Source organism: Corvus cornix, chromosome 2, assembly GCF_000738735.6.
Source record: "Corvus cornix cornix isolate S_Up_H32 chromosome 2, ASM73873v5, whole genome shotgun sequence".
Lineage (NCBI taxonomy): Eukaryota > Metazoa > Chordata > Aves > Passeriformes > Corvidae > Corvus > Corvus cornix.
Genome location: NC_046333.1, coordinates 34,662,820 through 34,684,062, shown reverse-complemented (window position 1 = coordinate 34,684,062; position 21,243 = coordinate 34,662,820). Strand labels below are relative to the sequence as shown.

The 21,243-nt window shown below is 38.6% G+C and overlaps 1 protein-coding gene across 8 annotated transcripts in view; it reads left to right on the top strand.

Moving 5' to 3' along the window:
* Window positions 1–21,243, top strand: part of LOC104688987 (myosin VIIA and Rab interacting protein) — a 209,909-nt gene that overhangs the window by 178,909 nt on the left and 9,757 nt on the right. For 6 of the 8 annotated variants that reach the window (XM_039549148.1, XM_039549145.1, XM_039549147.1 and 3 more), the window contains 3 exons: window positions 6,465–6,704; window positions 14,445–14,507; window positions 20,101–20,295. In XM_039549148.1, the coding sequence (XP_039405082.1) occupies window positions 6,465–6,704; window positions 14,445–14,507; window positions 20,101–20,295 (498 nt within the window). The remainder of the gene's footprint in view (window positions 1–6,464; window positions 6,705–14,444; window positions 14,508–20,100; window positions 20,296–21,243) is intronic. The other 2 variants (XM_039549151.1, XM_039549146.1) reach the window with 1 other exon arrangement.

Here is a 21,243-nt window from a genome sequence, read left to right as displayed (position 1 = left end):
GACAGAGTGTGGGTGTTTGGGGTGTTCTGTACTGATTCATTTATACTCGTGTCCTCATATATTTATAATCAACAGTTGTTGAAGGGGAGTATGATGTATTATAACGTGATCTGACAACACATCAGCGGCCATTATTGACTTCTTAGAACATCAGGCAGAACTACAAGGCTTTACAGGGACTGCACAAAGACCATATCTTGTACACAGACTTCTGCATTTCGCTTTCTGGCTTTGTGTATTTGTGCCTGATCTCTGTGTGTCTCTATTCATATTGTGGCTTCCTAGTCACAATAGACAATAAGCAGAGCATGGAAGATCAGAGCTCACAGAGAAGGTCCTGGAGACATAGAATCACAGAATCATTTAGATTGGAAAGACTTTTAAGATCATCAAGTCCAGCTGTTAACACTGCAGGGTCCACCCTTGAACACTGGCCCTAAGTGCCACAGCTACACATCTTTTAAATACCTGCAGGGATGGTGAATCAACCACTTCCCTGGGCAGCCTGTTGCAGTGCTGGATAATCCTTTCTGTGAAGAAATTTTTCATAATATCCAACCTAAACCTCCACCACGTTCATCCAGGTGAGGTCAGAAAGGCAGGGTGCTTCCCAAGCATACTTGATGGCATCCTTTAGCAACTTAGTGTGTGCTTCAAAGTGCAAGCTGGTGTGGAAAATTATTCTTCTTTCCAAGTCCTTTGTGAGTTGCTTTGTCTCTTGTGACCTCTCTGTTGTGCTCAAAGTGCAAGATTTGGGATTCTAACCCACTCTCCCCTTCATTTTACCCTTTAGGCCGTTCCTGCTCCCCTGCTCCCTAGCTTCAGTGGGGCAAGCAGAGGCTCACTGCCTCCAGATCATGCCAGTGTTTTCAAAGCAATGAAATGCTCACTGTGAAGTTTATGTATGGGTGGGTTTCCATGTGTTTAGTTTGTGTTTGGGGACACACACACATACACAGAGGTGGCTGATTTGACCGCTGGTGTTCACATTTGTAGAACTTTGACTCCAGCCTCTGGCAAACAAGCACTGTTGGGACCAGGAATGGACTGACTACCACAATTTATAGCAAGGATGTTGCATGGTTGAACAATTCTAGGAAGCAAGTAAAATTATCATGTGTGTAAGGAATCTGCTTTAATGGATGAAAATGAATTAGCCAGGCATCATTTAAATTGCTTAGAAAAATGTGATTAAAGGGATGTCAGAATTTCATATGTTCCCCAGAGTAATGTACTGATCTTGGTAAAATGGTTGAGGCTGCAGCATGGAGAGCCCTACATATAAACAGTTTTACAAAATGATAGTGTAGGTGTGTGAAGAACTGCAGACAGCACAGACTTAAGCAAGATTGACTGCGGGGTCTTAAACCAGGCATAGCTTTCCACATGATGAGATTATGCAGAATTTGCAGAGACCATAAAAACTCTTCTAAACTCTTGTTGAACCAAGATATTAGACACTGAATAACTGATTATATGTCAATTGCAGTGAAGAAACACACTTTTTCAGTACTTTACTGCATTGCAATATAATCTTATTTTATGGCATTGTAATAATAAGATGATAATTTGTTAACCGTTGTGTTTTCATCAGCATTGTAGAGCAGGATTTCAGTTTATCAGTCTAAAAGTTGGGGTTTCATTTTTAGTTTTCAAATAGTGAAGGTTGCTTTTTTGTTTTCTACTCTCCAAGTTTCTCAGTGAGATGAAAACAAGCCCTTTTCCCATTCTGCTCTGAGTCTAGAGAGTTGTAAGCAGTTATGTTCTGGAAAAACTGCAGTCAGTTCATAACTCACAACTGAATTTCAGTTAAAAATCACGTATTTTTTAAATCAAGATCCAGTTCCTAGATTAGGATAATGCTGTGGCATGTTTTTTAAAACCATATTTTAGACACAAGAGTGGAATTCTGACTTTGTGACTGAGAGATAATTTTTTGTATGAAGTCTTCAGTGACTTAGAAGGGGAAACCTGAGAGTAGGTACCAAGATGTACTGTATCTGGGGAATTTTTTGCTTAATAATAAGTAAAAGAACAAGCTCCTTTACTGAGCTGCTTGTAGAGATGCCACAAACACAGCCATGAAGCAAGATATGAAAACTGTCCTGATAAAACCAAGGTCTTGCCATAAATAATTTCGGATTGCTTGTGTACCATAGAAGAGTTACGTTTCTGTGGGGACTAAACTGGAAAGTGCAAACCTTGCTTTTAATGATGATTATTTTTCAAATTGTAACTTTTTACAAAAAATGGACACTCAAGCCACCAATCTTTATCTGATTTTATTATTAATAGTTATAATAATAGTTGATACTATTAGTAATAATAATATTGATATATTGGCTCTCATTATCTTTTTGAGAGAAAGATATGATTATTGCTTAATGTAGCTGAAATTCTTGTGTTTCTGATGCAAAGTGGAGGGGCTTAATTGTTTCAAGGGAAAGAAGTGTTCTCATTATGAGTTTGCTTCTTGGATCAGGAGACCCCACCTGTTAATTACAGCCCTCCTGCCCTGCAGCCAGGTAAGGGGTGAGCACTGTCAGGCTGCCTGTTTCCACGGGATGGCGCTTGGGATGTATTCTTTGAAAACAGCTCCCTGAAATCACTCTGGCTCATGATGAGAAACTGCCTGCAAACCTCACAATGTGTATATTCTCCTAAAAACTTCCAGTTTCTGGGTTTTGGTTTCTTATATGAAGGAAACTTTATCTCAGGAGTTTATAGTTTAACATGGATTTTGTTCTGGAGCCTTTTTTATTGTATTTTGGTTTTGTCCACTGTGATTACCTTGGCTTATCAGTGATTTCTGTGCAAGGATTTGGACACTATGTATGCATAAAGGTGTATTTCTTTTCTCGTTGTCTCCTAAAAGACTTATGCTTGCATAGAAACACTTGATTTTCTTTTAGTGAAACTGGGTTCGTGGCTGTGTCAGTCTGCCAGGTCCTCACAGAAACTCAGTTTTCAGATAAAATGGTAGCCCTTTATTCTTGTTTGCAGATGTTAGCATTATGTGTTGCTGATAGATGCAAATGGAAATTTACACAATGATTTGTGTAATGACACAAAAAATGTCATTAAACTTACCAGAAAGAGTGAAAATGTGAACAGTAAAGAATAACAAAGTTTAATGCAGCATTTATTAAGTAAATATTAATAGTAGTACCTTTCAATTTATTTATTTTTTTGTTGTCATGGCTGCCCATGCATTTTTTAACTTGTCAGTCCATGAAAGAGGTATAATCTCCTCACAAATAGTTTGCTGCCACTATCTGAAAAGCCCAACACACAAGTCAAACAGCCTGCTGTTAACAGAAACCACGAAGTGCAGCAGTGTAAGGTACCATTATCTCTGCATGTGCACAGGAATTAGCAGCTCTTGCAAATGTAGATAATCCACCTGCTCATTTTAAGGAGGTTGGAAAGCTAAAAAGAGGGTAATAGGCGTACCTGAGCGCAGCTGTAATACAGTCAATATTCTCAAGATGAGTCCTCCCCCAAGAAACAATGTGCATTCAAAACACAGATTTAGCTAACGCAGAGTGGGACCCTCGGATTACCAAGGCAGCTCATGACTTTCATCTGTGCTGGCAGACCTAGCAAAAAGATATTTAAGTTGCTGCCATGTGTGATCCTATGAAGACTGGTATTTTTTCAGGATCGAGAGAAGTTGTCATATTGCTGTTGTCAGTATGGATTCTTTAGATTAACTAGTGGTGCTTTCCATGGGTGTATATGTGCATTGCTGCTCCAATAAAGCTGCTAAGCAGTTAAAGCTAAGCAGATCTATGTAAGAAGCCCCCAGAAGACTCATGCATGCCATGCTGCACAGTGAAGTCTGTCAGTATGTTGGTACAGCAGCGAGGAGGTGGGAAAATCCACCACTCTGGACTGCCAGCCTCCCTCTCAGCTCCACTAGATTTTATATAAATACCTATAAGCTTACTTAAACAAGAATACCAAATTCTTGTCTTTACAAGCTTGATCTGCTCAAATGTCTGCATAGAATGGGATTTTCTTCTTTTCCTTGCAGACTTGACCTCAAGGTAAACCGTGCTCAATCTGCATCAACGCTGCTAGAGGAAGCCCACACCCTTAGTGCAGAACTGTAATCCTAAACCAGGTGTTTTGGTATATGAGAGGAGGTTTTTGGAGGTACCAATTAAATAAATGGAGGTAATTTAGGTAAAGAGGGATTCCAGTAATTGGCTTAGACTAGATACCTAGCTGTAAATAGCTCAGTTTTAATGAGATGTATCTTCACTAAACTGTATTCTCATAAAATACAAGAGCACAGTCTAACTGTGCTTTCTATTCTGTATATCACATAAATTATGCTTTTTTCTTTCCTGGGTACAAATTGATGGACTGATTGATTCAGCAACAGCTTTCAGATTTTTTATATAGTAGTTTAGTGATTTGTGAGTATTGGTCATTAGGAGATTGTTGCTTGAGGTGTAATACTGATACTTGTACTGAGCTGTTGAGTGATATGCAAGATATGTCTGAAAAAAAATCTCTTCTTACAATTTGAGGAAGCACCATTATGATTATAAAAATAATTATAACAACCATTATTATTATAAAAATAGAGTTTTTTAATTAAAAAGCTGAAATACACAGTCTTTTGCATGTGTGTAAGAGCATATCATATTATAGAACTGAAGTGAAAACACACTGATTTGAAATCGTGTTCTTGATAATTGAACAGCTTTTTAGCAGAAAAAGCTTCTTTTTAGTCTGCAAAAATTGATTGTTTGGGAAAAGAGTTTCAGCATAAACCCATGGTTCCCCTTCTATTGTAGCTCTCAAATTTCTATTGTTTCTTCAAATCCTGATTTTCCAAAAGGGCCTTCTGCATCCTGAAGGTGAACTATAAAGCAATAATTTAGTTGTGTAATTGATTGAATTGCAAATAACTGCAGACAAAAATTGTCCAGAACACTGTGAAAGTGCTGAACAGTACAGTGCAGTTGACTGTGTGAGAGGTGAGAACTGACATTATGAACATGATGTGTCAATCCATTAAAAGCAGTTAGGTGGGTAGGGTTTGTGAGGGAGTGGGCAGAGTTAACATTTCCTGTGAGAACTGGAGTCATTGGTTCATCCGTAAACAGTGCTGCTACAGCTGGTCCTGTTGATGGATTTCCCAATGAATGGACGAGAGAACACAGATTTTAGTCTCTCCAGCAGTGTCTGGTCTTGTCACAGTATGAGAGCCTAAGGCAGACAGGAATAATTTCCTCTCTGAGAATTGCTCCAAATCATCCTCCTAGACCTGCTGAGATGTGCCTACCACTCTGGTCCCAGGCTGAATTCTTCATAGCCTCCTTCTGGGTGTTTTTGCACGATTATGCTCCATTTCAAAGTATCTGACACTTTTTAACTCACCTAATTCCATCTTATTTCTTGGACTTGGCTGAAGCACCAAACAAACTATCTAATGATTCAAAAATTTCTCTCAGCAGTCAGCAGGGAGAGAACATTTCCAGAAGGCAGTTAGCATTATAGGTGAAACTGGCTGCTCTGGGATATGCCTGTCTCTCTCCAGGGACTGTGGTGGAAATCAGGGCAAATTGGGTCCTAATCAGACAGCACAGATCCAGAAAATGAATTGATATCCACCTGGGGATTAGTTTTTAGAACAACTGTGAAATATTCTCAGATTTTGTCAGCAAGGGCTGACAAAATTATCCCCTTTCCTCCTTATTAAATGCTGGGCAGGCACCCAGCTAAACAAAATTGCAGAGACTTTGCTTTTCTATTCTTCAGCTTCCAAAGTGAGGGACTTATGGTCAAGTCTGTAATACCCACTGTTCTTAACTGACCCTGTAAGTGTTTTCCACTTTTAAGAATCAGAGTCAGAAAAGAAGGTGCTCCTGAAGATTTAACTTCTTCCAAGGAGGTTGGCATTTGGAAAATAATCAGCTCTGTAGAGGATCCACCCATGCAAATAATCACTGGGAAAGCTGACAGTCTTAAGCAACATCATGTAACAAAAGAGAAGTTTTTCAAAACTTGTTTCCAGCAGTCATTAAGAAAAACATGGATAATGCTCAAGACCAAGCAGTCAGGGAATGCAAGCACAGCTTACAACTGAAAGCTGAACACAGCTGCCAGGTTACAGGTTATTTCATTCCCACACCTCACTTTTATCTGCACTGTGCCTGTGAGGGATGGCAGTGCTGGGAATTGGAAATGCCACATAGGCATATTTTATTAGTTGCACACAGATACATAATGATTCTGATAGTTCCTTTTTAGGTAATATGAAAATAAGCAGGAATGATGACTATAATCCAGCAAGTGTTGGTTTATTGGCATTCCTTTTTTATCAGAACACTTAGTGTGCTTTCTTTTTAGCTTCCCTGCGGAGTAATCGTACCTATAGTTTTCTAGGAAGCTGTTTTTCTTTCTGTGCCTATGCAGGAATTATATGTTCTTTTCTAATTTCTTTGTAGGATTTTGATGATTTATCAGAAACAGATATAAGCAATGAGGATCAGCACCACGATGTCAAGCCTGAACTTATGGAGGATGAGCTTAAATCCAGGTTATTTCAGCTTGCTGCTAAAATGAGTGACAAGGAAACATCATCTGGTGAAGAACAAGAGTCAGAACCTGGAATAGATCCAGAAAACCAGAAGGAGAGTTTGTCCTCAGAGGAAAATGGCAGAAGTATTCAGGAAGAGTTAAAGAAGGTAAGTGGTCATTCTAAAGGAGTGGAAATAGTACTGTAAGAGTTAGAATCCCAGAAGAGAACATTCTGGCTAGAAAACTGAACCCAGTTGCTAAAAGAAACCTGAGGTCCTTTATACCACCCTGAACCCCTTGTGTAGATAAAAGTTCAGTTAAGGTGTGTGTTCCTCTCTGTGAGAAACAGGCAGCCTACAGCATCAATTTCAAGCGGGGAACTTAGCTTGTGCAACAAAACTGTTAACTGGGTAATATTAATGGAGTTATACTTTTTGATTTAAAAACATGTCCAGTTTTTCTTTTCTTGTCCTTGCTAACCAGACAGTTTAAGTGGTTTTTTCCATCCTTTTAGTTGCTCCTCTCCTTTTTGTATCATCTAGTTCATGCTGATGACATAGATTGTTCTTTGGCATCTCTATCAAAATATTTGCTGTTTCTTTAAAGCTTTCCAACCCTGTTACTCTGTCAGCTAATAGGCTTCTGAGAGTAGTAACATTTTCTAATGAAACTGAAATTTGGTGTCTTTTCTGATAGTGCCTGAGGTCCCTCATTTGTGCCATTTCACCCTTACAATGAGATACCAGATTTCAGTGTCACTCTACAGGATTTACCACCTCCTCTTCTCCCTTTCTGCCCCTGAATTTCTCTTCAGATCATGTGGTGTGCTTGAATTTGGTGCTACAGGATTCCAGTCCTGCCCCTTGCCAGTCAAGCACACTTATTCCTTAGATCCACTTAGGCTTGTTCTAGTCTGCTGTGTATCTTGACTTGCCTTTTCGGGTATTGCCTGCATAGCAGGTCTGCTTTGACAAGGGACATGGACAATTCTCTAAAGAAAATCTATTTGTTGTCATTTGGAAGGTGTTTTGTTCAAATGATACAAAGAACTGATATAATACACTGGGAGGTGAAAACAGGATCAAGTCATCCAGGCACATGATAGAGATGCTGTCCAAGTGTGCAGGAACAGTGTCACAAAAGCTAGATCCCATCTGGAGTTGAATCTGTCAAGAGACACAAAGGGAAATAAAGTCTTCTGCAGGTCTATCAGCAGCAAAAGGCAGATGAGGGAAAGCTGGGCTCACTACTGCAGTGACCTGGTGACACAGAACATGAAAAAGGCTGTTACACAACATTGTTTTCACCTCAGTTTACAGGTAAGATTTTCCCTTAAGAATCCCAGGCCCCTGAGACCTATGGGAAAGCTTGGAGCAGTGAAGACTTATCCTTGGTAGAGGAAGATCAGATTAGCAAATATTTCAAAAAACAGGATGTGCCCATGTGCATGGGGTCTGATGGGGATGCACTTCTGAGACCTGAGGGAACTGGCCCATGCCATTGTGAGGTTCATCTTTGAAAGATCATGGCAATCTGAGACATTCAGAGCTATGAATATTGTTTATTTTGGCTTTAAAAAGGCTTCTAGCAGTCAAATGTGAAGGGAAACACGAAGTCCTGCACCTGGGAAACTATTAACTCATGCAACTCTATTCAATATTGGTGAGGCCATTTCTGGAGTGCTGTGTCCTTGTCTGGGCTCCCCAGTACAAGGAACCCATGGACACACTGAAGTAAGTCCAGTGAAGGGCCACAGAGATGATTAAAAAACTGGGACATCTGTCATAGGAGAGAGCTGGCATTGTCTATCCAAGGAAAGAAGAGAAGGCTTGGGAGAATCTCTTCACTGTGTTTAAATACCTGATGGGGGAGAGTGAGGAGTGTTTGATGTGGGAAATAAAGTGGGAATAGAACTCTTTCCACTGACAGGAATGAAAGCAGTGGGTGCAAACTGAAATACAAAGAATTACATCCAAATGAAAAGCTTTTTCCACTGTGATGGTGCTTAAATACTGGAATAGGTTTCCCAGAAAGATTGTACAGTCTATGTCCTTGGATATAATCAAAATCTGACTGGACATGACCCTGGGCAACCTGGTCTAGTTGACTGTGCTTTGAGCAGAAGTGTTAGACTAGGTGATCCCCAGAGGTCCTTTTCAAATACAACGAGCCTGTGACTCTCTGATTCGGAGTTACTTAGCCATGGACTACACGGGAGTGTAAGTACCTCTGTTATCACGTATGCAAATACCTCCGTGATGTACACACAACCTTTCCAAAGAAATCACATGAAGGCTTTATTGTCAGTGCTTGTTAGCAGCATTTAATTTGTTTTTCTCTGGTTTGTAAAGACAAAACAGCAATATCACATTATTCAACAGCATATATGGCCTAGCTGGGGTTACAACATTATGCAGTTGAAATCCAGAATTAAAGGGTGTAAAGAGGACTTTCTGAAATGCTCCTATATAGAGAACTGAGCACAGAAAATGGTGAATGTATGTTGTTGGTGTATTTATTCATCTACATGCCTCTACAAAGTAATATTGGTTGTTTTTTCCTCTCCTAATTGTGTTATTTCTTTAACATTTGTATGTCAGTTATTTAAAATAAAGCAAAGATTAATGGTTTTTTCCTCAGTAAAATTGTCTAAAGTTTAAAAAAAGAAGGGGCTTGCCATGTTCAGCAAAAAGGGAATGCTTGGAGTTCCTAATCCTTTATTTGGTTTGGATAAAAAAGTTCTCATCATTAGTGGTCATAGTATATAATCTTCTTGTCTATAATAAAAAAACCAGAATACTCCAGTACTCTTCATCGTCTAGACTTCAAGAGAATTGGCAGGGGAACCTTCTCCAGCTGTAGAGAAACAAGCACACTGTTCTCATTCTTATTCTTGACAGTTGTCCTTAAAGGTACTTTAAAATCTTCTGACATGTGCCTTCTCTCTGGAAAACTGGCTGGCCAACATCTTACAAGGAAATACTGAAGATGACAGTGTATAACCCCGGCTGTGGCTGTGGCAGTCTAAAATATGAAGACACCTAAACTCAAAAAATATGCACTAACTTTCGGATGGCATGTGAAAGACCGGCACAGAAAACCTATTTTCAGGCAACCAGTAATTTTAGATACCTTCAAAGCTAGAAGTCCCAGTATGCTGTCTCTTTAAATAGCCTGATTATTGGAGAATGCACTTGTAGGGATTTACAGATCTTTCAGACTAGCACTCAACTTTATTGGTCAGAGTCAGCCTCCTGACCTGGGCATCAGGTTCCAAACTAAATATACAGAAGCATTAATTCTGCACCATTAAAATGAGAGCTGGAGTGCCTAGATTCTGCTTTTTGTTCCTGAACATAAATACTGCACCTTAGCCATCTTGCTTATATTTTAGCCACACTGCTTGTCTTTGTTAGCCTTTAATCTTCTGTTCTCATAAGTTTATTCTGGAACACTTTAGCAACTTTAAATTGCTGGGAATTTCTTGTTCTCATACACCTGATCATGGAATAAGACTTAAAAAAACATGTATTATTTTTGAATTACTGGAAATTAAGTACCTGGTGTTTATGAAAATCTGACCTGCACCTGTCTGTACCTTTAAAAACCTGGAATTCTCTTTTTAATGGCAACTGGGAATCTCATGTAATCAGATGTTGAGCTGATGCTTTTAAAAGGGTATTTAGTATATTAAGATCTGAAGCATTGGTAAAAATTATCTTTAATGGAGAATTAGCTGAAGTTGTTTGGCATTTATGGATTCTCAGTTCTCAACTTCAAACTGAGCTCTTGAGTGGTATGTCAGCCTTCAAGATGCAAGTTTGAATATGACAACCTTTAAGTTAATTATTTAGTCCATCTGGGATTCCTGAGGATTTAGGTGGGTATTAATTAACACGAGTTAATTTTGTGGCTTGAACTTAAATCATCTTAGATTTTCAGCACCCTCATTTTCATTATCACTCAGTTTGTGATTGCCTAAAATGGTCTTGTGGAGATTCACAGCTCTCATTTTAAAACAAACATAATCCTGTAGCAGACTTGTTTTTATGGAAAGTGTTTTGTGCTTATTAAGTTGCAGAAGTAGTTCATGGTCTTTTGGGTGTATGCAGAGCCCTGAAAAGTCCATTTGTCTTAGTTGCACCGTGAAAGGCCATGGTTTTCACCAAAAGCCACACTGAGGGTAGAGTTGGCCTTCAGCCCCTCTAAACTTCAGTTGTGAACAAACCAAAACTCAAATTGTGCAACTGTTGTCTTAGTGAAACATTTTGTACTAGCACAATGATTTGCACAATTCTTTCTGTCTTGCTCTTTTTTTTTTTTGATTGGTTGTTTAGTTTTTGCCTTACTCCCCAAACCCTAAATGAATGCCTAAAGAAAAAAGCAAAATGTAAATTCCCTTGGAAGTATCTTACTGGTACTGACACTGAGAGTGGCAAGCATGATGAATGGGATGTATTTACTTCATACTCTCCTCTGTCCATTCTCCTTCTCTTTTAATGCTTTCATGAAGATAAATTGACTGGGTCTTTATTTCATGGTATATGCCAGAATTATATTCCAGAAGACGATTTTGGCAGGCTGCATTTCGAATGCAGTCTGTCTCTGTGACCACTTTATCAGAAACTATAGAGATTATGTTAAAAAACAGATTAGCCCCTGCCATTTTTTCAAATTGCCCACAGAGCATAAAAACTGAAATAGTTGTTAAAACCTTACTTGTGTTTTTTCTTTTTTTCTCTTCTACTTAGTACTACAACTTGCTTAAGATATACAAATGAGCAAGTTAAATTTCCATAGTAATGTGGAGTTTCTCTTCTCTTTGCATTAGTTTGATGCAATGTGCTGTGTGCTTAAGGAATTTCTTTAAATCCCTTTATGCATTTACTTCTGCTCAGAGGATCTTACAACCAAGGCTTAGTAACTGTTTAAATTCTGCTGTTGTCTGTTGACATTACGTGACACAGTGGCTCTTTTCTGAATGACAACCTCTAAGTGAGTTTGTTAAGTAGCACAGCAGGATCCTGTTTCCTAAGTGAAACCTCCCCAGTCTCTTGACAGTATGAATAACAGCATAAATAATCTTTTCATTAAATATTTATGCTTCCATCCTCTGGAATAATTTTATTCTTCTTAAGTTTTATAAAGCTTTATTTTGGGGAAAGCATGTACTACAAGTAACATTTTTATGTGGATTTTTGCCAGAGGCCTGTATTATTTGTTTCAAGAGAGTACATCTTGCTTTTTCACCAGGTAAATTAGTACTGTTCAACTACTGGTATAATGAGATTGACACTTGTTAGAAAATCTGCCTGGCCTCTTTTTTTAGCAAGAGGAGTAGCCATGGGTGCATGTTACTGCAGAAGAGAGAGCCAGCTCCCTGATGTGTGTATGCTGGTGGCTGTGCTCAGGGCTGGCCTTGGAGGGGGTGGCCAGTAAGGGCTCAGTAAGGAGGTCAGGCAAGCATGGGGCTCACTGGACTCAGTCACTGGAGAGACATGTGCTCACAGCCTTGATGGAGCTGGACAATGGCATTGGACAGTTCATTGATGGGGTCAGTGAATCCCTCCTGTGTTATCACAGACCTCCTGAAGCATCACGGCAGGGATGGCTGGGATGCTGAAACAGCAGTGCTGTAATACCAAGAGTGAGCCTGTGTCTTCTGGTGGCTGGAATTCTGTAGGCATTTGTGCTGGTGCAGGCACTGTCCTCACAGAAGATGATGTCATAGTTTTTGTGATCATTATCTTGCAACTGCCTGAACTCCTGGGTATTTTGGCTGGTGTGTTGGTTCAGGCTGGGGTTAATAGGAAAGTGCCATCCAGCTTCATATGCCTGAAAGCTTTAGAAGTCTCTGAGTAAAAGTTTCTAAAGGACTCAGAACCGCGTGGATCACTTGGGCAAGAAAACAGCATAAGTGCAGTAGTTTTGCTACATTGCTGCTGTTATGGTAGTAATGCTGAACAGTGTAGTACAATGGCATCTTCCTGGATTAACAGCTTGGAAGATATTTGTGTGTCTGTTGTTTCACATTTTTGTGTGCAAGATGCTCAGACTAATTTTTGTGTTTTCATGGATCATTGATTTTAAGATTATGTTAATTAATCTGGGCAGTCTCCCAAAGTCCAGGATTGAAAACCTAATGTCAGCAGCATTGTAAAAAGTGATCTTTAAGGTTTATGAACTACAGATATTCTATGCAGAGGATTTTGAATGACAGCAGAGAAAGAGAGATTTTGTTTAGGGAAGGTGAAAAGAGGTATAAAACAATAATCTTCACATTGGGCTAATGGATCCAAAGTTTTAAGTTCTCAATTTAACAAAGCAGTCAAGTATATGTTCAGTTTTAAACTGGGTTTAAGTGGTTTGCTGGAAAAAATTCCCATTCAAGGTATTTCTACTATGTATTTGCTATTAATCAGTCTTTAGTATGAAATATCAAGCTGATCCTGTTTGTTTTGTCAAAATCTGAGTCTTCTGTTTGAAGCATCAAGACCATAAACATCTATTTTTCAAAGTTTTCGAAAGTGAGCAGTGATGTTTGTGTACCTCCAATTCTGTCACTTTCTGGGGTCAATACAGTTGCATAAATATGGATGTAGATAGACCATCTGAGATATCTTAGAGTGTCCCACAGGGCCTTAGGCTGCTAGTCCAAAAGAAACATGAATCTCCCAGGTCCATGTTATATCTGTCAGGGTTGTTTCAAAATCCTCACATACTTCAAGCTGTTTCAAAATGCACTTTATCTACCTGTGTTTAAGCAACTGAATCAAAGCCCTGTTAGATCTACTGGTGAAATGCAGAAGAGGTGACACTTCAGCTGGCTTCACATGGGGAATGCAGCATCTTTGTAAACAGCTTTTTTTCTCATAGTCTCAGTTTTGACACTTACATGCAAGCCAGCTCTGTCCAGTGTGCGTGCAAGGGGGATCTCCTTCAGTTCTGTCCTCACCAAAGATTTATTTACTTAGGGAGAAAATGTCCAAGCCATTTTACAGATACAGTTGCAGAAAATCAGTGAATATTAGTGTAAGCTGCTGGAGCAAAATGGTGGGAAAATAGACTAATTTTTATAACTATTTTGTCTTCTTTTGTAAGCTGCCCAGAGACTTGGCAGTGAAAACTGAGCTCTTTCAGATCTAGCTGGAAGAGTTTCAAGGAAATGCTGCTCCTCAGCTGGAAGATACTTTTGTCACAGCACAGCCAACAGGGCAGCTGTGGTTTTGTCATTACTTCCAGGCAAAACCAGCCAGTTTAGTTTAAACAGGCCTAAGGAAATTAGGGGGATTACTGTAAGCCTACTGGTTTACACTGGAGACTTGTACTATGAAGGGTTTTACTTGTTTGTTTTGGGACAGTGAGGCCAGGAGAGGGACAGCAGTAAACAGGAGGAAGTGATTTGGCGTACGACATCTTACTTAACTTAGCCCAGGTGTTCCCTACGTGGGCATCTGACTGTGGCATAAGCGAGGTACAGACTCTTTGGTAACTGTGTCCAAATTGCAGCCATGTACACTCCAAAAGTGAAGCTAGATGGCTTTTCTTCTTCTTAACACCACTGCAAAAGTATTTTTCCATTCCTAGTGACACTTCTTGTGATGGTAGAAATAGTATTTTCTCTCTATTTCATTTTATAAAAAATTGTATGTGATTTACAATATCTGTCTCAATGAGGTCTGTTAGTCTAAATCCCAAAAATAAAAATAAATTAGGCATTGCTTTATTTTAAATGTTTTAGTAATAAATGTAAAATCTGAATTTTATGGCATTTTAATCTTGGTAGTTTCTTTATCCTTGCTGTTTATCCTAAACTTCCATTAAGTCTGAACCTATATAAATGTTAACCTCTATAGCTGTCAATATAACTTTTCTGCCTTTTTATTTAACTGCTTGCCACTATCTAGGAAAAACAAAAGGCTTTTGATCTTCATTTAAAGCTGCAGTTTTTATCCACTGTATTGCAGCAGGTGAGAAAGCTTTGTTTTGTTTGTGTCTTCTTACATCTCTTATGTAGTAAGAGATGCCATAACGTGATATTGAGGGTTTCCACATTTCCCAACCAACATTCTCAAACTCAGAACGTTTTCCTGGAAATATCAGGCCTGGAAAATCATACCTTCTGGCCACAATCAATAATCGGTGCAGAAAATTCTTTTATAATAAATCACAGTTAACACGTGGGGCAGACTGGCTCCCTTGTTTGGCCTTGTGATGAAAATTTGGTTTTATCAGTAAAGAAGAACAGAAGACAAAGATAAGGTGTATGATCTTGCTATTCTCATGTACTCACCTCTATTAAGAAATTTGGAAGGAAGTTTTCTGACCATAACAGTCTTCAAAAATCTTTCTAAGTTCTCAATTTAAAAAATAACCAAAACCCTTAATTCATTGCAGAGTTTGTACAGTAAGTAGATATTTTCTCACTTTGCTGTTACTGACTGTTGCTTATCATTCTTCTAGGTGGAAAGAGGTTTCGTATTCTGTGCTATTTGAGTCTCAGCTTATGAGGATCACATATTTAAAAAGATTTTCATTATATTCCCCAAGCAAATATATGCTTATCTTGTATTTTAAAATACCTGCTTTTTTTAGTATGTCATACATCGTTCTCTCAGTCATAAAATAAGAATCACTTTTTTTGTGTCAGATTAGCAAGACACTTCTCCTCTCAACTTTTTCTTTTTTCCTTGCTCTTAATTTTGTCCTATGAGTTCTAATCATCTTTTAATTATCTTGATTTTATTTAGTAAAAATATCAATGGTGACTTTAAAGAAAAAGTATTCTTCCAGTTGTGTAATGTCACCAGTCTGTGTCCAGTGTAGATCAGAATCCTGCGTGGATTTTAAGATATAAATATTTTAATTTCCAACGTAGACTATAATATTTTGCCTCTTGGAAAATCACTTCCTTTCTCATGATTATAGGCAACTTGTCTCTAGAAATAAGGCATTAAAAATTAATAGGCATAACACTGGTAACTAGATTAGGACAGTGGATTGAATTAGTAAAAATGTAATATTTAGCACCATCAAAAAGAGAGACTTTATTTCTCTGTGTTATACTTTGGAGACTATCAGTAGAATAATAACTCTCAGTCTGTAAGATAATTTTGTTGGGTTTTTTTCCTAAAGGAATGCCCATAAATGAAGATAGTGATGTTAAAGGTCTAGGCAGGAAGTCTTAAACTTGAACAGAAGAGTAATTCCTTAATATCACAGTTTATCATAGTACACTTGTCTGCCATCAAACAGCCAAATTTAGCCTTTTTTTGTCCCCACAGTCTTTGTGGTAATGAGTGATTAGGGCTCACTTTTGGGCCGAAGATCTTTTGAAGGTCAGGGTTGATGACTGTCACAGATAGCTGGGCATTGATGGCTCTTTTCTTCCCACACTGTGACTGGGATTTTGCTGGCCGGTGAAGAGTTTTTGTTGGGCTTTTCAGGGCCTTCTCAAAACTCTACAATGGACTCCCATAGGGTGGGGAGATGAGGGAGACAGGTTTGGGGTTTGCTTTTGTTTTCACCCAGCTTGGATTCGGTCAGGTTACCCTGACAGGATGAGTTAATCAGTGGAAAAGCAAAACGTATTTTCTCCTCTGCTCCCCTTAACTCCCTACAAAAAAACGAGAGATATCGACTGTGACGCAGTGCATGATATAACACCTTGACACTGGAGCTAAAAATGACTGCACCACAAGTCATCAAGGATGTGGTCAATACTGCCAGGACTGCTAGTGATGGAAAGGTGTTCTTGCTCTACTTCTTGATCTAGCTGTTGATGTCACTGTTCTCTGTTGAATTGCATGTCACCCCCTCCCATGCCAGTTTAAAAGAGCCTAATGACATCATAGTAGCAGAAAAAAAGAAAATGCTAATGGCTGAGTACAATGGGCAGAAAATAATAGTGCTGGTGATAGAGAACTTAACTACTTTAAGAGCATCAAAAATAAAAGCAATAATGTTCATGGAAAGGAAAGGATGTGAAAATGTCACAAGCTGCTGAGATGCATACAAAGACTTAAAGCTCACCTGCTCTAAGCAGTTTGGATACTTAATACTGCTTCAGTTTTATCATCCTGTTTTCCTTCTGTTACTTGTGCAAGAATGCAAATAATGGTCTATAAAGCATCTTCCAAGTGTAGCATGCTTGAGTTAAACAACACAGGAAATATTGTCAGCATCAACAGGGAAAGGAAAGAGAGACAGCAGAAGGACAGGGAAGTGGCTAACAGTCAGCAAGAGGTATCTTAGACCACTGAAACATAATCTTCTCATAACAGGAATACTTTCCATCTGACAAACAGAAATGACAGTAAAGAAGTTTTACAGGATATTTGTTATATTCAGTGCATACATGTATGTGTGTATGCTTGTATACACGCACATTTTTAGCATTTCATTGGTGTTAAGACTCAACCACAAAGAACTCAGAGAAATAGAGCATGTTCTTTTGACTTATCTTTAACATATTTGTGACCATGGATATTAATTATCATAAAAAGGATAAATGCATGTTTTCCTGATTCCATTAAACGCTTAGTCTCAAGTTCAGTAAAAAATACGGTTCTCATAACTAGTAGAAACACTCATACTTGGGTCTGCTGCATGGATTTGATTTGGGAGCAGTGGTGTTGATTCAGAAGTAGGGTAGCACAGTTGAAATCAGGATGCATCCCAGGGTTTCAAGAAGAATGGTTGCACTTAGCTTTCCTGTGCTAGATATTTGTACCAGACATCTACCACATCCATATTAGTTCTTTGACTCACTTGACAAGACAGAGCCTGCGACACGGCATAACAGCTGTCTCTGTGAATCACTTAGAGGTGTAAACAATGACTTTCTGGCAAGGGCAAGATAAATTAGACAACCAAGAGGTGTTTAGAGCAATTTAAAATCCACCTACCAGGGTGATCTTGATGTGTGTGTGTCTGTGAATTTTAGGTGATTTTTATATGATCTTGTAAATCCTAAGTTTGACATGGGTGGTTGGGGAGGGGAGAGGTTTGTGAAGCACAAAAACCCTGCAACACACTTTCTTCTTTTATTATTATTTTTTTAATTTATTTTGGGTTCTTCCCATTACACATGTTAAATACTTATATCTAGAGCACCTCGCTATATTTACAAACTGACCATTTTGGAACATGAGCTGTTTTAACAGTGTTTGACAGTTGCTCAGAAGGAGGGTAAAACATATGGAAAACCATTAACTAAGTATCCAGTTTTTTACAAATCACATTTCTGCACATACGGAGGATTAGATTGGACATTAGGAAGCATTCCTTTGCTGTGGGGTTGCTCAAACATTGGCTTCCTAGAGAGGTGGTCAATGCCCAACCCTGTCAGTGTGTAAGAGCCATTTGGACAATGTCCTTAACAACATGCTTCAACTTTTGGTCATCCCTGAACTAGTCAGGTAGCTGGACTAGGCGATCATTCGTCATCTTCCAAATGAAAAGATATTCTCTTCTCTTCTCTTCTCTTCTCTTCTCTTCTCTTCTCTTCTCTTCTCTTCTCTTCTCTTCTCTTCTCTTCTCTTCTTTCCTGTTGAACTTCTTTTCCTCTAGCCATTACCTATTGAGAAGCTAGGGTATTTTTCACTCAAAATCTTGATTTCACAAAGATTTCTATCACAGACCACTTTACCTGGAAAACAGAAAAATTATTTTATAGTAATTGGTCTGTGAAAAATGCCAATATGGATTCTCCTATTGTGGTATAAAAATAACTTTTTCTAGTTCAATTTAATCTTTTTTTGAAATTCATCATTAACTACAAAGGATAATAAAAAAAACTTAAGAAATAATGACACTAAAGTGAGGCTACAGTTCTTGAAATGGAGAACATACATCAGTGAATATGATGAAGAATATGTAGTGTCTGGCCTTCATCCTTTTTTGTTCACTACTCACAGAATATAAGGACTAGGTACTTGTGGAAGCAAATAATAAAAGAAAGTAGCATTGATTTGTCTCTTCTTTCCTATAAAATTATTGATCTGTTTTTAACCTAATTGGCACTTGTGAAAATAAATGGAAAAAAACAGTAGGCTATTCATGGGGTTCAAGTATTTGTTCTCAGTAAGAGAGTCCCAGGCCTGCTTGTTTGGGGCTGTGTTGGCTGTCCTGACAAGCTAAAGATCTGAGTGCTGCAGCATACTGTATTTGCTTTGTTCTTCTTCTCTTGAATCTCTCATTCTAATTATTTCTTGTAATTCAGAGGAGTAACAGTGCTAAAGATGCCTTAATGTATTGATACTCAACAATTGAGTATGTATTGCTAAAAATGTAGCTTTTCAGTAAAAGTCTTATCTAACATAAGAATGGACATCTGATTAAAGGAAAGAGATAATGGAAGTAGGTTTCCAGTTAACCCATCAGAATTTATGGGAATCAGAAGAACAGTATTTCTCCTATATCCTGCCTTTATACATTTTTAATCTGTTATACTCTCCTGTACCATAGAATTTACTGTATAGAATCCAAAGACTGTCCGTTTCCTCAGTATTGATCCACAGATATTTTGTTTGTGAGAATATTTACAGACAGGTGAGCCCCTAATTCACATGCGTAAGTATTTGCAGATTTGAGGAATTAATTAAATTTTGGTCTAAAATTTTTCACACTTTCTTTTAGGCAAAGCACCATTAAAGGTATTGCATATATATTCAGTGACAGCATTTTTATTGGTTTCAACAAGCTTTGGCTCAATCTTCAAGCTGTATAGTTTGGATGTTGAGCTTGGTGCTTGAAGGTACATCAGGTGAAATTTTATTCCTCCATCAGAGGAGTTGTCCTGAAGCTTAAAGCTATGTGAGAATCATAAGAATCAGGACAGTTAATTACAAATTAAAAGTAAGGAATACTGCTAGAAAGGTTTTCAGTTTTTAAAAAGTTGATAAAACTGCATGCTTTTCCTTGGTATCTGATATAATTTAGTCCATATTAAAAAAACAGGTAAACTGAAATTTAAAATAAAAGGATATGAGTGTTTGCACACTTATAGCTCAATCTTTTTTTTTTTTTGGTGATCATTTAATTCATAGTAAGAATTTTAGTAAAATGCTATCCTTACAGGGCTACTGAAGATTGCTTTCCCATGTTTGCATCTGCAGTGAAACGGCTCCTGTGGATACAGACATAGATGATTGCACCTCTCTTTGCCAGTATCCAAAAAGGAAAATTGTGTTTTAAAACATGTTTAAAACACTTTTGCAAAATCAGCTTTATGCAGCTCACTTAGAGTTTAAAGCTGGATATCTGTGTGCTCCTTTTGGATAAGATTTGGACCATACCTCCAGTAGAATTGTATTGTAGAATTGCATGTGTATGTTATTCTGCATGCTGTAGCACTGTGGGTATGTGGAAAGGGGAGGGAGGAAAAGATAAGTAAACTCCAATGCCATTACTTGGTTCTTGCCATGGTCTGGTTGCAGCACATGGCCATGGATATGGTTTTAGCATGGCTGAAGCTGTGGCTGATAGAAGGTGATTTATATCTTACCCCTCTGTGCTAATTTAATGCTGTTGTTTTCTCTGTCTGTTCTTGTAACAAAATAGAAGTACTCTGCTGTCTCTCTCTGCAACATATCTACAGAAGTCCTGAAAGTCATCAACGCCACTGAAGAGCTGATAGCAGAATCCAGCGATGCCTGCGATTTCCCAGATGACAGTCAGGACAGAGGGAGAGGAACCCTCCCGCTGGGCACAGATCCCGTCAGACTCGATGAGCAGCTCACCACCCTGGAAGAAAATGTAAGGACAGAAATCAGTGTGTGAAAGAGTCACATGTGAGTGAGTGCCCCTGTGAGTGTGCACCAACTCAAAAGGGAAAGCACATGGGCAGCATCAGTGGATGTTCAAAATTAATTTGGGGTTTTTAAACAAATATACAAACAGAAGAAAAAATTGTGTTTCAGCAGTGCTTAGCTGTGTTGGTGGGGGTTTTATTGTCAGTACTTTAAAATATTGAGGGGAGGGGAGTTGGATGCTTTGAGGTTTGCAACTAAATTTAGAAACTCTATCTCAAAAGCTCACTTATACCCTCCAAACCCTTGTGGCTGTGTGGCTATGCCATGCCTGGCTGAAACCTCACATCTCCCAGTCTCAGCACAGCCTCATCACTACAAGGGCAGGTGGGGAAAGCATGTTCCTAGTCACACAGAGAAGTGGAGAAGCTCTTCCTCCCCCCACACATCCCCAGTACACCGTGCTGAGCACCCAGGGAGCTGGAGCTGCCTCCTGCACTGCTAGAAAGAGCAGGCTGGAGAATCTGAATTAAACAAACATTTGTTTGTCCATGTCCAAAAAAAATCAGAAAATCATCTGTCTTTTTTCATGAGTACCTGTCATCTGCAGGAGAAAGTGCAATGCTGAATCATAGAGGGAAGTCACTACCCATTGGAAATTTTTGTGAATCCACTTAATGGAGTTGGTACACCTGAAACTTTCGATTTTCTCTTCCTTCCACATTTAAGTGATTACATTTCAGTGATCTGTCCCTTCATTAGGAGCTCTTAAAGATCTCATAGGAATCTTCACTGTCCCATTATAACATCCTGATCAATTCAAGAAAACAAATCCTGGTTTCCTTTAGCTACAGAAAATTTACAGACAGAATCTCCTCTTAGGAGATAAAATCAGTTTCCTCCACAAAAACACATTTCCATAGCAGCTCCAGGCTAAGAACTGAGTGGAAGATAC